General features: G+C 26.8%; 1 protein-coding gene across 1 annotated transcript; it reads right to left on the reverse strand.

The window, feature by feature from the left end:
- Positions 1-991: 991 nt before the first annotated feature.
- On the reverse strand, positions 992-5,106 carry LOC108856411 (gamma-tubulin complex component 4). Its single transcript, XM_018630201.2, has 16 exons — positions 4,845-5,106; positions 4,460-4,778; positions 4,228-4,364; positions 4,063-4,161; positions 3,765-3,885; positions 3,410-3,682; positions 3,190-3,270; positions 3,035-3,118; positions 2,796-2,882; positions 2,650-2,705; positions 2,346-2,528; positions 1,971-2,196; positions 1,785-1,873; positions 1,552-1,705; positions 1,345-1,467; positions 992-1,267 (listed from the first exon to the last, which is right to left on the reverse strand). Exons 1-16 carry the CDS (start codon positions 5,000-5,002, stop codon positions 1,211-1,213), a joined length of 2,247 nt encoding a protein of 748 aa, XP_018485703.1. The 5' UTR covers positions 5,003-5,106; the 3' UTR covers positions 992-1,210.
- Between the last annotated feature and the right edge of the window lie 8,483 nt (positions 5,107-13,589).

Consider the following 13,589-nt stretch of genomic DNA (forward strand, 5'->3'; position numbering starts at 1 on the left):
ACATATATTTAATATATTGCTATAATTTATAAACGTCTAAACCGTTTACAGGGCCGACCCTGGGATAAAGCTCATAAAGCTAGGGCTTTAGGCGCCAAAAATATATATTTATTAGGTGCGCCAAAGATTAATAGATTCTCACTGGTCCAATGGCTTTGACATCTTCTAATTTTAACTCACACGTGCGGTTCGAAGCGTAGATCTTCCTTCTTCTATTCTTTTTTTAAATTTATTTTAGATGATAATGAAAGAATCCGATCAATTTAGTTTCCTTTAGTGACTAACTTCGTTTCCGTTTTGTATTTTTTTTGTCAACGTTTTGTATCTCTTATTGAATGGCAGATTTTTTAATATTAAATGGCAGTCTTAGAAAATAAAACAAATCAATTAATTTTCCTTTCTCGACTGATGTCATTTACCAGATACAATTCTTATTTCCTCTTCTTTCATTAGCATTACCACATAATTCTTCTTTCATTCTTCATGGTTACAAACTAAAAAAAAATTTAGAATTACTATTTTTCAGCATAATAAAAACAATTTAAGATTTTGTTTGATTTAAAAAATAAAAATAAAAAAAAATTGTTGATAAGGGCATAATTTTTTGTGTGCTTTAGGCGCCGTAGCACTCCGGACCGGCACTGACCGTTTAACTAATAATTTAGGCATCCATTTATTCGTTTTAGACGATAGGCGTTAAGTCGCCGCCCACTTAGCACATAGCGCTTTCTTGAACTTTATTAAAAATGGATTAAATAATTATAAATAAATAATTGATAAAGACCAAATTGATGAAACATTATATACCAGATTTTATATTTTACAGCTAATTACCATAAATTATTATTTGCAAAATAATTTTGTTTTATTTAATAATTTGTATTAATGGATTCAAGAGTTACTTTTTATTTTTGGATCTGATTAAAAGAAATAATTGATAAAAAATACCAACTAATTAAATTATAATAATTTTTTCGAAATGACCTACGAGTGACAAAATAAGCAAAATTCAATTAAATGTATTTTCAATTAATATATAGTATGAGCACAAATTACAACCACATATAAAACATATTCTCTTCGATAGCGTCATGTGATCATGATTCGAAGATCAGAACAATCTATCACCAGGTATCATTAGCTGCCGCTAAACATCAAGCCCATTTGTGAAAAAGCTAAACGAGATTCACCGACAGGAACTGTTGGACGTTTACAATGGAAGAGCTGGGCGTTGCCGAACAACGTTCAACAAGCCCCTTGTAGTTGCCTGTTACAGGGAAACAGAGTAAGTACGAAGCTCGAGTTCTGTGAACCACAAATCTTGCTGTATAGAAATCACACTACCTCGTAGAAGGAATTGAAATTTAGGCGTAAAAGAAAACGTCTCAAGAACGGGGCTCGCTGGCTCCCGGCAAGCTTGCTGCTTCTCAGTATGGTGTACAAAGAATTCGACTTCTGGTTGAATTCCTTCAAAACCGCAAGAAAGAAAAAACTAATGAAAACAAACCACTCAGTGTTATAGTTTGAACTGGATGCGAAAAGATAACGCACCTCGGATATGTTTTCAAGTTCCGAAGTGTTTGGATTGCTTTCATGATTCTCAATGTTCCAGCAGAACTGGAGACAGAGTTTCATGATGCTGTCGAGTATCCTCGACACTGCACCAATGTCGAGGAATGATTGAGAGATAAGAGCAGAGAGATACCTGCGTTTGTATTGTACAGTAGGTAAGGTAAGTAGAAGGGTTGTAAATAAACTTTATTTAAACCGTAACAATAGCTCACTCTTGATGGAAGCCAACGAGTTCAGTGAAGTCTTGAGAGTCGTGGATGTGAGTTTGCAACACCTTCCATTGAGATTCTATCACGTCAACCTTAAGACAAAGAGAAATCAAACCTTAGATGTTTTTTTTATCAATCCGTATTGAGACCAACTTTTAAATCCTTCCGAGACATCGTAAGTTTCTTTACCTGAATGTAAAACTGAAGATTCCTTATCAGAAACGCCATGTGCTCTCTGACTCGCCACATGGGTCGTATGCCTTGTCGTCTTTGCTGAGATATTGATTCTTTCGTACCATCTTTCCGATGTTGAGCAAAATCCATGTGATCCTGATGCATTACAGAAGCCCATGATTTCTCCAATTCCATCTGAGTTCTTTTTAGCCGTATCAAGTACTGGAACACTTTGAGATACCTAAACACACAAAAAATCTGTAGCTCTCAGAGAAAGTATCAAGCAATTCAAGTTCCAGCAAACAGCCAATTAAATTGAAGCAAGACCTCCTTTGAAGTGAGAAAAATTAGAAGAAAATGAGGATATAAGCAATGCCCAGTGATTCTTACTTAGAAAGTACTTCTTGAGTGAAAAACAATTGCATGGGCCAATCAACAGAATACTCAAGAGCAATAGCGTCCCAGCCATCCACAGAGGTGTCTGATGTAATTTTCGCCTTCCCCGTAAGAGCGACTTTGGATCTCGCCAGGTCAGCTTGTGAAGATCTTACTGTAACTCCGAATGAAGGCAACCTATTGAGTAGCAGTTAAAACAGCGAAATTATGGAATTAATTTGTGCTTCCCACTTAGATCTAAGGCTGGAAAAAGTCATATAATATAAGATCCGTTAATTAAGAACTTGATGTTACTGACCGTAGGGATACCCTAGAGAAATACTTATCTTCCTCACCAATGGTTTTTGTTGCAGCCTGTGCGTAACCAAAAGAGAGCGTTATATACACAATTTTGACCTGATCAGAACCTATTATCATGAAAACTCTTATGTTGTATAAACTTACCAACTGAAATGGTACCATTAGATCAGCTTCTCCAGTTGACTGGCGAGGTGGAAAACGCATCAACTGGCGGCTCTCCTCTAGAAAGCACTGAAATCAAAGAGTCTATGAGATCAGGTTACATGTCTACAGGATTTTTACTGAGGCTAATGCAAGAAACTAGGGCATAAACAAACTATATGGACATAAATCAACCTTATTTTCACCTCACGAGAGAAAACATATATTAATGTGCAGTTTACCTGAAAGAAATCTCCTTTTTCTAGGAGAAAATAATCTTTTAGAGCTTTAAGATGACCATTGAGATCAGCACGCACAACGACAAGCTGTAGAAAGGAAGGTAGTGTCACAAAAACTGATCCAAGAGATTAACAATCAGAAGTTGTCAGGTGAGAACCTGCCAAAGATGACTGGCTGCTATTGCTCGAACAGAATCAACAGTGCACTCAAATGATCTCTTGTGAAACTCAGATGATTCCTGCACGTAGAGGTATAAAAATTTAAGCACAAAGTGATCGTAAGAGAAAGGCAGATACTAGTTCTACCATGAACATGATAATAAAGGTGTCCCGTGAAAGAAACCGAAATCAACCATGAGACAGTCTCCCAACCAATACCTTCAAATCTTTGAGCATAGCTTCGATCTTGTCTGCCTCAGATTGAGGAAGCAACTCTTCCCCGGTAAGATCCGCATCTAACTCAGTTTCCTTCTCAGAGAAATCACTATGCATAAATCCACGAATTCTTTGGGAGCCACGCATTGTCTGCTGAAAACTCTTGTCCTTCTGGAACTGGAAAGCAGGACTGGGATTTCGCAAAACCCTTATGGCTTTCCCCGCAAAAAGAACTGATTCACCAAGACGCATGGGAATATGATCAGGTAACATATCCTGCAATATAAGAACAAAAAGATCAATAAAAAAACAGTAACTGTTACCTAATTAAAAACTGAAAAATGGGCATGGAAAATACCAAGGAGATGTGAAATCCAGAGTGCCAATCAGTTAAAGATGTCTCGTGAACTGAGGTACGAGCCAACTTATCAGATATTTCTTCCTGAGATGAGCGATGATCCAAATCCCCATCTTCCTGCCTGCAACGTAAATAAGAATTGAACTATGTATTCTTTAGAGAAAAACATACAGTAACCAAAGTGCACAGCCATAGGAAGCTAGTATATTACGAGGACAACTAATGGCGACATTAAGAAAAACGAGATGGCACTCAACGAAACTACAAAAAAAAAAAAGCATAGAAAATTTACAGTTACCTTTTAATGAAAAACTCTTCATGAGGATCTTGGAGAATCCCATAGACCATCCAAGCCGCAAGTTGATTATACATGACCTGATGTCCATGCCAAAGAAGCCTACACATGGATATATGGGAATAAGCAACAATACATTCAGGAACACCACAAAGCAAAGTGGAATACCTCTGGAGACAAGCCCTGAGTTCAGGAACACCACAATGACATCTTTTGTTCAACACATTCAAAAGCTGCCCTCCACGAATATCATCACGCTCAATCTCGAGAACAACCTCGTAAAGTGGCGGGAAGAGAAGGAAAAACTAGACAGACAAACAAAAAAAAAAGATATTTGGCTTTTACTCAAACTGCAACCCTAAAGCTCTCAAATGCATTCACTCACGTGTTGTGTACCTACCTTATTGAGTCCCTGAGTGACGGTAGCAAGAATAGGCGTAGTCTCAGCCAAAAGCTTCTGCTCAATGTGAAGAACCGCAGACCTGTAAACCGAAAGAATCTCCACAATTCCATTAGCAACGGCTCTGCGGTAGACACTAGGCTTCTTCTGCTCGCTACTACCACTACTACTCTGCTTTGACAGCTCATCGGCTCGTTCCAAGGGATGCACACTGGTTACTACCACTGACCTAATCCAGCTCAAGTTCCGGGACTTGTTCGCAAACCGGTCGAGCTCTCTGTAGTAAAACCCTAGCTTGATCAACCTCTCGATCAGGTCCCTAAACGAAGCGCAATCACGATCCAAATCAGGTTCGATTCACGGAGAGAAGAGATCGAGAAAGTACCTTTCGCTGGGTTGGATGAAGGAGATGTCGGGGGCGAGTTTGAAGGTGGATTCATCGGAGAGAGGGGAATCGAGGCCTAGGGTTTTCAGTTGCTCCCGCTCGTCGATTATGAGGTCTCCGGTGAAACCTAGGAGAGCTAGAAGAAGCTCGTGCAACATTGCTTTCTCGGGAGGGAAACAGTAAAATCAAAATGACCAGACGGTCACTGTCGCCGGAGGAACGGTTGGTTTAGTGATGTGTGGGTTCAGGTGGCAACTGATGTAAATTCAAGATAAAGCAAAGTTTGTTTTCGTAATTTTTCGATAGTCCCTCCATAAGTCTCGATTTTAGTCAGAGGGTCTTCGTCAAAGGCTCAGACAAATAAACCAATTCGAAACCAAAGTTTAACCGAAACAAATCGAAACTGTAATTAGATTAGGTTAGCTTTTATTTTGAACCACTAATGTAAGCTTAAGAAATGGATTGTTTGCAGTTTCTACAATGGTTTTCGATTTCTGATTTTCTAAAAACTATTTTTTATCAATCAAAATTTTTAAAAAGTAGATTTCTTAAATTTAGAAAAATTAGATTTTGAAATAACTACCTACTTCTTGGCAAAAACCACATTTTCTTCGATTCTTTAAACAATGTACGTGAATTTTTTAATTTTTTTTTCTGAAATTTTAATATATCTATATTTTTAATATATATATATATATATATATATATATATATATATATATATATATTTATGCATTAATATAGTGTAGATAAATAAAAATAGATTAGCAGTAACTATTCCAAAAATTGTATGAATCACTAAGAAAAAAATAGTAACTATTCCATTGTCTTTAGATTATACATTAATAATTAAATTTACATATTAATAAATTTACATAAATATTTTTGTTTGTCAAAATGTACTTTAAATATGACATGTGCTTTTGACCTACTTATGTCTGTATTTAAAATCATACATTTGAAAAGTGTAATCATAATTAGTAGCATTACAAAATTTGTATTTCTAATATTTTTAGTTGATTTAATGCAACCAAGGAAAATAACATCCCAAATACGGTTTCTATCAACATGATGGCAAGTATAGCCATATTTGAAATTAAAATAAAATTATAATTTAATAAATGTTTAATAATTATAAATAAAAAATTTAATTAATTCTGTACAAATGTTATAGCATAAAATATTAATTAATTAATGGAAAAATAATCTACCTAAGTTCAATAACTTAACTTTTAAAGAATATTATTATTTTGTGATTTTGTTCATGTGTTTTGTATCTTACTAGGTGTTTTGCCCGCATTTGCGGGCTTAATAATTTTCTAAATTACTAAATAAATATATTATCAATTCGAGAACCATTAAAATAAATTATTCTCATGCTTTTTATATATTTAATAATTAACTAAATATTAATTTTATATAAAATAAAGTTTTCTTATTTTAATAAGATATTTTTATTACATAATTTTTTGAAAATATTCATATATACATAAAACTATACATATGTATTTATATTTATTTTTAAAATATTTTGATGTAAAATATTTTGGATCACATAATATATAATTTTTTAGATAATGATGAGAATCAAATTAATGAAATTCATTTTTAATTTGTGAGCAATTTTAATATTAACAAATCTAATCTAATTATTTATTAAGGGTAATGAAGATTTTAAATGCTTTAAATTTTACCGTGAGAAAAGGAAAATCGTTTTGAAAATAGTAATATAAACTACTTGTTTTTCAGTTATTTAAAATTAATATTTTTTTGGATCACATAATATATAACTTTTTAGATAATAATGAGAATCAAATTAATGAAATTCATTTTTTAGATTTTGGATAAATCTTACTATTATTAATTTTAATCAGTTACTAATCAAATAAATTTTTTATTTTTTATTTTTAGCTTAATTATATATTTTAAGTCACTTAATATTCTCTTTTCAATTATTTAAAACTAAGAATTTTATTTGATTAATATTTAGTTATATACTTTATGTTTTCAACTTTACAAAAATTTCAGATAACAACACAACATTAATATATGAATTATATTTATATTTAAAAATATTTTAGATTTTGGATAAATCTTACTATTATTAATTTTAATCAATTATTAATCAAAAATAATAATTTTCGTTTTCATTTTTAGCTTAATTATATATTTTAAGTCACTTAATATTCTCTTTTCAATTATATAAATTAAGAATTTTATTTGATTAATATTTAGTTATATACTTTATGTTTTCAACTTTATATTTATGTTTTCAACTTTATATTCAAAGAAATTCAGATAACAACACAACATACATATAGGAATTATATTTATATTTTAAAATATTGGTTATGATAAGTTATTGGTTACAATTACCAACTAAATATCATGATAAGTTATTGGTTATGATCTTTAAGTTTTTAATAGAATATCAAATTATTTATATATGAAATTTATGTATTAAAATACATATATTCATTATTTCGTTAATTTCTTGAAAGCTTTCATATATATAGTAGAAATATTTTCACTGTATATTTTTGCAACTAATTTTATTTATGATTGAAATATATTCTTTTTAGATGATAATATATATATATATATATATAAAAATCATTTTTTAATCTTTACTAAAATATTCTTGGATAATAACAAAATATGTATATGAATTATCTTTTTTATTTTAATAATATTTTATTATATCAGTTTTAATGAGTTATCTGATTTCATAAAGATTAAATTCATTTTTATGTTTGGGTTTTATTATATTAAATCATAATTACTAAATATTTTATAGTTAATCATTAATATATGCGTTACTAACTAAAAGACTATGATAATAAATTATTATTTTATTTCATTTGAAAATTCTTACACTTTAATTATATTTTTTTTGAAATTTCTTTGTACACATATTTATTATATAGAAATAAATTTTGAAAGTCACTTAATATTCTCTTTTCAAATATATAAAATTAAAACATTTATTCGTTTAATATTTAGTTATATACTTTTTGTTTTCAACTTTATATTTTATAAAAAAATTCAGATAAACACAACATACATATAGGAATTATATTTATATTTTAAAATATTTTTAGATTTTGGATAAATCTTATTATTATTAATTTTAATCAATTATATAATTAAATAAATTAATTTTCGTTTTTATTTTTAGCTTAATATTCTTTTTTCAATTATATAAAATTAAAAAAAAATTATTTGATTAATATTTAGTTATATAATTTATGTTTTCAACTTTATATTTTTATAACAAATTCAGATAACAACACAACATACATATAGGAATTATATTTATATTTTAATATATTTTTAGATTTTGGATAAATCTTACTATTATTAATTTTAATCAATTATCTAATTAAATAAATTTTTAGATTATATATATATTTTATTCATTAAGGGTAATATCGATATTAACCACTCTAACTTTTAACGTGGGAGCTCCGTTGCGAAAATTACTTCGCAAATAATAGTATAGATTATATAAAGCTTGGTTCTTCAAAGTTACTAATTAACATGATTGTGACATGTGTCAATAAAAAGTTAAGATTATGACATGTGTCAATACATTTTTTTGTTAAGAATTTAAAAGAGATTTAGAAAAAGAAAATTATTATAAAAAGAAATTATTTTATGGTTTCTTTTTAGGATTTTAGAAAAGAAAAATTACTATTATATAGTATAACAAGATTTTATAAATTTTGTTTTTTAAATTCGTTTTAATATCACATACTATTTTACAATTTGCATTTGTTAATTAATACTAGATTTTACTATACAAATAATTTTTATTAGGATTTTACAAAATTAAAATTATTATCACATAACAGCTTAAAAGTTTTTAAAAAATTAAGATTATGACAAGTGTTAATACATTTTTAATAATTTAAAAGAGATTTAGAAGAAAAAAAATTATTACAAAAGAAAATTCTTTTATGGTTTCCTTTTAGGATTTTAGAAAAGGAAAATTACTATTACATAGTATAACAAGATTTTATAAAATTGTTTTATTTTTAAATTCGTTTTTAATATCACATACTATTTTTACAATTTGTATTTGTTAATTAATACTAGATTTTACTTTACAAATCTCTTTTATTAGAAAAAATTAAAATTATTATCACTTGAATGTGACACTTGACAATATATACTTTAAGATTGTGACATGTTTTTAATTTTTTTATCTTATTATGAATAGTTAGGGATCTTATTCAAAAAAATTTGGTAGTAATTTTCCTTTTTTTAAAACCTAACCAAATTTTGTTTTTGTAAAAGTACTCATTTTCCTATAAATAATTAACTTTCCCCTATTTTAATAGACAACTGTATGTTTTTGTCAAATTCCTGTCAAAACATGTCACAATTAAATCGATGCCATGAATATCAATTTGATAGCAATTTTATTTTTTTTAAATCCTAGAAAAAAGATAATTGTAAAAGATTAAGAATATCAATTTGCTTTTTCTAAAGAGCATAGAAAAAAAACGTAAAAGAATATTTGATAGTAGTTTTTTTTCAAAAAAAAATTCTGAACTAAAGATATTTGTACCATATTTTCTAACTCCTAACCAAAAGATAATTCTTTTATTAAATTTTAAATAAAAGACAATTGTAAAATATAATGTTTCCATTTTTTAGATCCTAACAAAAAAATATTTTAAAAAATATTTAATAGTATTTTTAAAAATAATTTGGTGAAAATATGATTCTAAATTATTTAATCAACAAAAATCAGAAAATAGGATGTTGTCATGATTGGTCTTTATATATGTTTGGTCATACGAAAATCAACCGTATGTTTTATATATATTTTCATGTCTGGTCATAAAAATAGATTTTTATCATTATTGTCACCATATGTGATCTTTATATGTGTTAGGTGACAAATAAATCAAGCTTCATATATAGTCATATTATTATATTTTTACTATGTAGTATTTTTCTAATTCATTTTTAAATATACTGTTATTGTGGAAATATATTACTAATAAAGAATGAATTAAGATAATCATTTAAGATTAGATCATTTTAATAAAATGGTATATTGTTACTATAAATTGAGAAGCAAGTAATTTGAAAATAATAATAAAGCACTCATTGGAAAACTACAGATCCAAAATGAAAAAAAAAAAACAGAGAAATTGACTGAAATACTATAACTAGAATATTACTTTTTAATACTACTTTCGAGCAAAAATACCATAATATTTGAGTTAAATATTTAGTGATTATTATTTAGATTTAGGGGATGAAGTTGAGTTTATAAAGTTATATTCAGTTTTCAAATGATAAATATGATTGTGAACGTTGTTGTATATTTAAAATTAAATTAGAAGAACTTTATAATTACCTCTAAGATTGTGTTTTCTTCAACCTTTTACGATATATAATAAAATAATTTATTTATCTTAAGATTTATCACCACAAAACTATATTTTTTCCACAATACTATTACTAAAAAGTTATGTTTTTTTTATAAACGGTTATTCACACAATCAAAATTCATAAATATAGTCTTCAACATTCACATAATTTTTGTAGTTATAAGATGTATGTAGTGATGGTTTCATTATCATTAATTAAATAATAAAAAAATGATTCAAAATGATTTATATTGGTTGAACAACTAAAATTACACCAGACAAACCACTATGTAGATGATATCAAATGCACAAAAAACAATTTCAAGAACTCTAGAATGACAATACAAAGTTCACTAAATGACTAAGAAAGCTTTAGAATATATGTAAACAAGAAGAACAACATAAAGTAAGTTAATAGAAACATTACGTCATCGAGTTTATTGGCTTTATTTGACTTTCAAGTATTTTAATTTCACTCTAATTTTTATTTCGGGTTAAGGTTTGATTTAAATTTTTAGGTATGAATATTTCTCTATCACTAAGTGTAAAGTTGATAATAATTCAACTATGTGCCATAATTATTAAAATACAAATATTAACCTGAATTTATATGGGAAAATGAGTTCCTAATTATAAAATAAATTTCACAAACATATGCAGACTGAATCCTAAAACTATTTTAAATTAATTTATTGTTTTTATATTCTTTATAAAATTAAAATAGCAAACAAAACCTGTGCAACGCACGGGTCCATATCTAGTAATAAATAAAACATAGAGAATCTATGAGAATCAAAAAGGGAAATTCTTCTTACTAAAAATATAATTACCTCTTTTTGTTTGGTTATTTGGAAAATAAGTCCAATCTAAATCCAAAAACTCAATTCAAAAACTAAAAACAATCAACCTCCTAATAGGTTTGGTTTACTTTTTGGATCTTCCTATATATTAATTGAGAAGTCAATTAAATGATTTTTGCTTATATGTTAATCGGGAAAATCGCATAAAAAACCCTCAAAGTGTCACTTACTAACACTTTAAACCTTGAAGTTTTTTCACTAACACTTTTAACCTTCAAAGTGACATTTGTATCATAAAAAACCTCCAAATCAAAAAATTGACCGGTTCAGCAGGTAATTTTTCAAAAATAATTATTTAATTAATAAAATAAACAAAATAAACAAATAAAAATCCAAAAATAAATAAAAATCGAAAATTTTAATAAAATTTACAAAAGTCAAAAAAAAAAATTAAAATTTTAAAAAATTAAATAAATATATTAAAAATTAAATTATTTTCTAAAATATTAATAAAAATAACTAAAAAATTAATAATAAATAAGATTAAATTTAAATAGAGAAGAACTAAATAAAAAGTTCACAGTTTTTTTTAAAAAATGGAAAATATAAAACTCAAAATTCAAAATTCACAAGTGACGATGATGGTTTCTCACATAACCATTAACAATGACGATAATTGTCATATCTCCAATGATAGTTTCCAACATCATCTTAAAAATGACAAAAAAATATTTTTCAAACTTTTGAATTTTCATTTTTTGAAATATATGAATTTTTTATTTTATGTTTTTAGTTTGATCTCATTTATTTTTGAATTTTAATTTTCTAAATAATAATTAATTTCGGATTTTTTTCTAACTTTTTGATTCTTATGTAATTATATATTAATTAATAAAAATCAGAAAATTAGAAAAAATCAGAAAATTAATTAAAATTTAGAAAATTAAAATTCAAAACTAAATGAGATCAAATTAAAAAAAAACAGAAAAATAAAAATTCATATATTTCAAAAAAAAATGAAAATTCAAAAGTTTGAAAAAGATTTTGTTTTGTCATTTTCAAGATGATGTTGGAAACTATCGTTGGAGATATGGCAATTATCGTCATTGTTAATGGTTATGTGAGAAACCATCATCGTCACTAGTGATTTTGAATTTTATATTTTCCATTTTTTAAAAAAAATTGTGAACTTTTTATTTAGTTCTTCTCTATTTAAATTTAATCTTATTTATTATTAACTTTTTAGTTATTTTTATTAATATTTTTAGAAAATAATTTAATTTTTAATATATTTATTTAATTTTCTAAAATTTTAATTTATTGTTTTGATTTTTTTCATTTTTGTAAATTTTATTAGAATTTTTCGATTTTTATTTATTTTTTGGATTTTTATTTATTTATTTTGTTTATTTTATTAATTAAATAATTATTTTTAAAAAATTACCTGCTGAACCGGTCAATTTTTTGATTTGAAAGTTTTTTATGATACAAATGTCACTTTGAAGGTTAAAAGTGTTAGTGAAAAAACTTCAAGGTTTAAAGTGTTAGTAAGTGACACTTTGAGGGTTTTTTATGCGATTTTCCCTATGTTAATCATAGAGAAACTTTAAAATTTATTGTTATAGTTTGATTGGTTGAGATTTTCAATTATTTTAATGAGATCTAAAATAAAAACTAAATCTAGATTTGATTTATATCACTTACCAAATAATCTAAATGATATTACAAATAATAATTTATGGTAACTAGCTGTAAAATTGTAGAGAGTTTGGTAATGTTTGATTAATTTATTTTCATATTTATATACTACATAAAATAATTAATAGAGCACAGTTTATAGAAATCGATATATGATATCATACTCTTATATAAAACATTATATTCGTAACATGATTGAAAAGAATAAAGTAATATTATGATTAAAAAGAATTATAAGATAAAATTTTGGTTCATTGATTGTATGGTTTGTATTACTATTTAGAAAGAGAAAAATAAATATTTGGCAAAAATATGTAAAATTTTAGTAAAAAATTAGCAAAATATTGATAAAAAGAATGAAATAACAAGAAAAAGGTCAAAAATATGCATACTATGGGTTGGATATATGAATGTGATAATTAAATATATAATTATACAAGCATTTGTTATTATTAAATTTTCATCAGTTATTACTTTACGATATTTTGTACATAATATATATTTTCATACAATATTTATATCCACGAATTCGCGGACAACCACCTAGTTTTCTCTTAATTGAGTTGTAAATACTTATGTTTTGGTAGCTGGATTTAATGACGCCAAATACTTAGGTTTTGGTAGTGGGTGTTAATGTCCTCTTCTTTCTTCCCCAATTGACCGTTTGAAATGTCGAACATGAAATTCAAATCAGTTAGTTTTATCAATACATTTTAATCTAAAAACACTTATTGTATTTGTCTATAAAAACTCGGAGGTTATAGTATCGTTAAAACATTAATAAAGTCATCGTCATAAATTCCGAAGAAAATGCCGCTTAAGTGCACGTATTGAAACTCTTCTTTTAGCTTTCGCGATTT

This window comes from Raphanus sativus, chromosome 5, assembly GCF_000801105.2.
Source record: "Raphanus sativus cultivar WK10039 chromosome 5, ASM80110v3, whole genome shotgun sequence".
NCBI lineage: Eukaryota > Viridiplantae > Streptophyta > Magnoliopsida > Brassicales > Brassicaceae > Raphanus > Raphanus sativus.

Bases quoted from the DNA above. Each gene is read 5' to 3' on its own strand.
- LOC108856411 (XM_018630201.2), bottom strand. From the start codon at position 5,002: ATGTTGCACGAGCTTCTTCTAGCTCTCCTAGGTTTCACCGGAGACCTC. The intron at 2,883-3,034 runs GTAAACTGCACA...CTTTGATTTCAG, and splicing joins AAAAAGGAGATTTCTTTCAG to TGCTTTCTAGAGGAGAGCCG. The intron at 1,468-1,551 runs GTGCGTTATCTT...GCGGTTTTGAAG, and splicing joins AACTTGAAAACATATCCGAG to GAATTCAACCAGAAGTCGAA.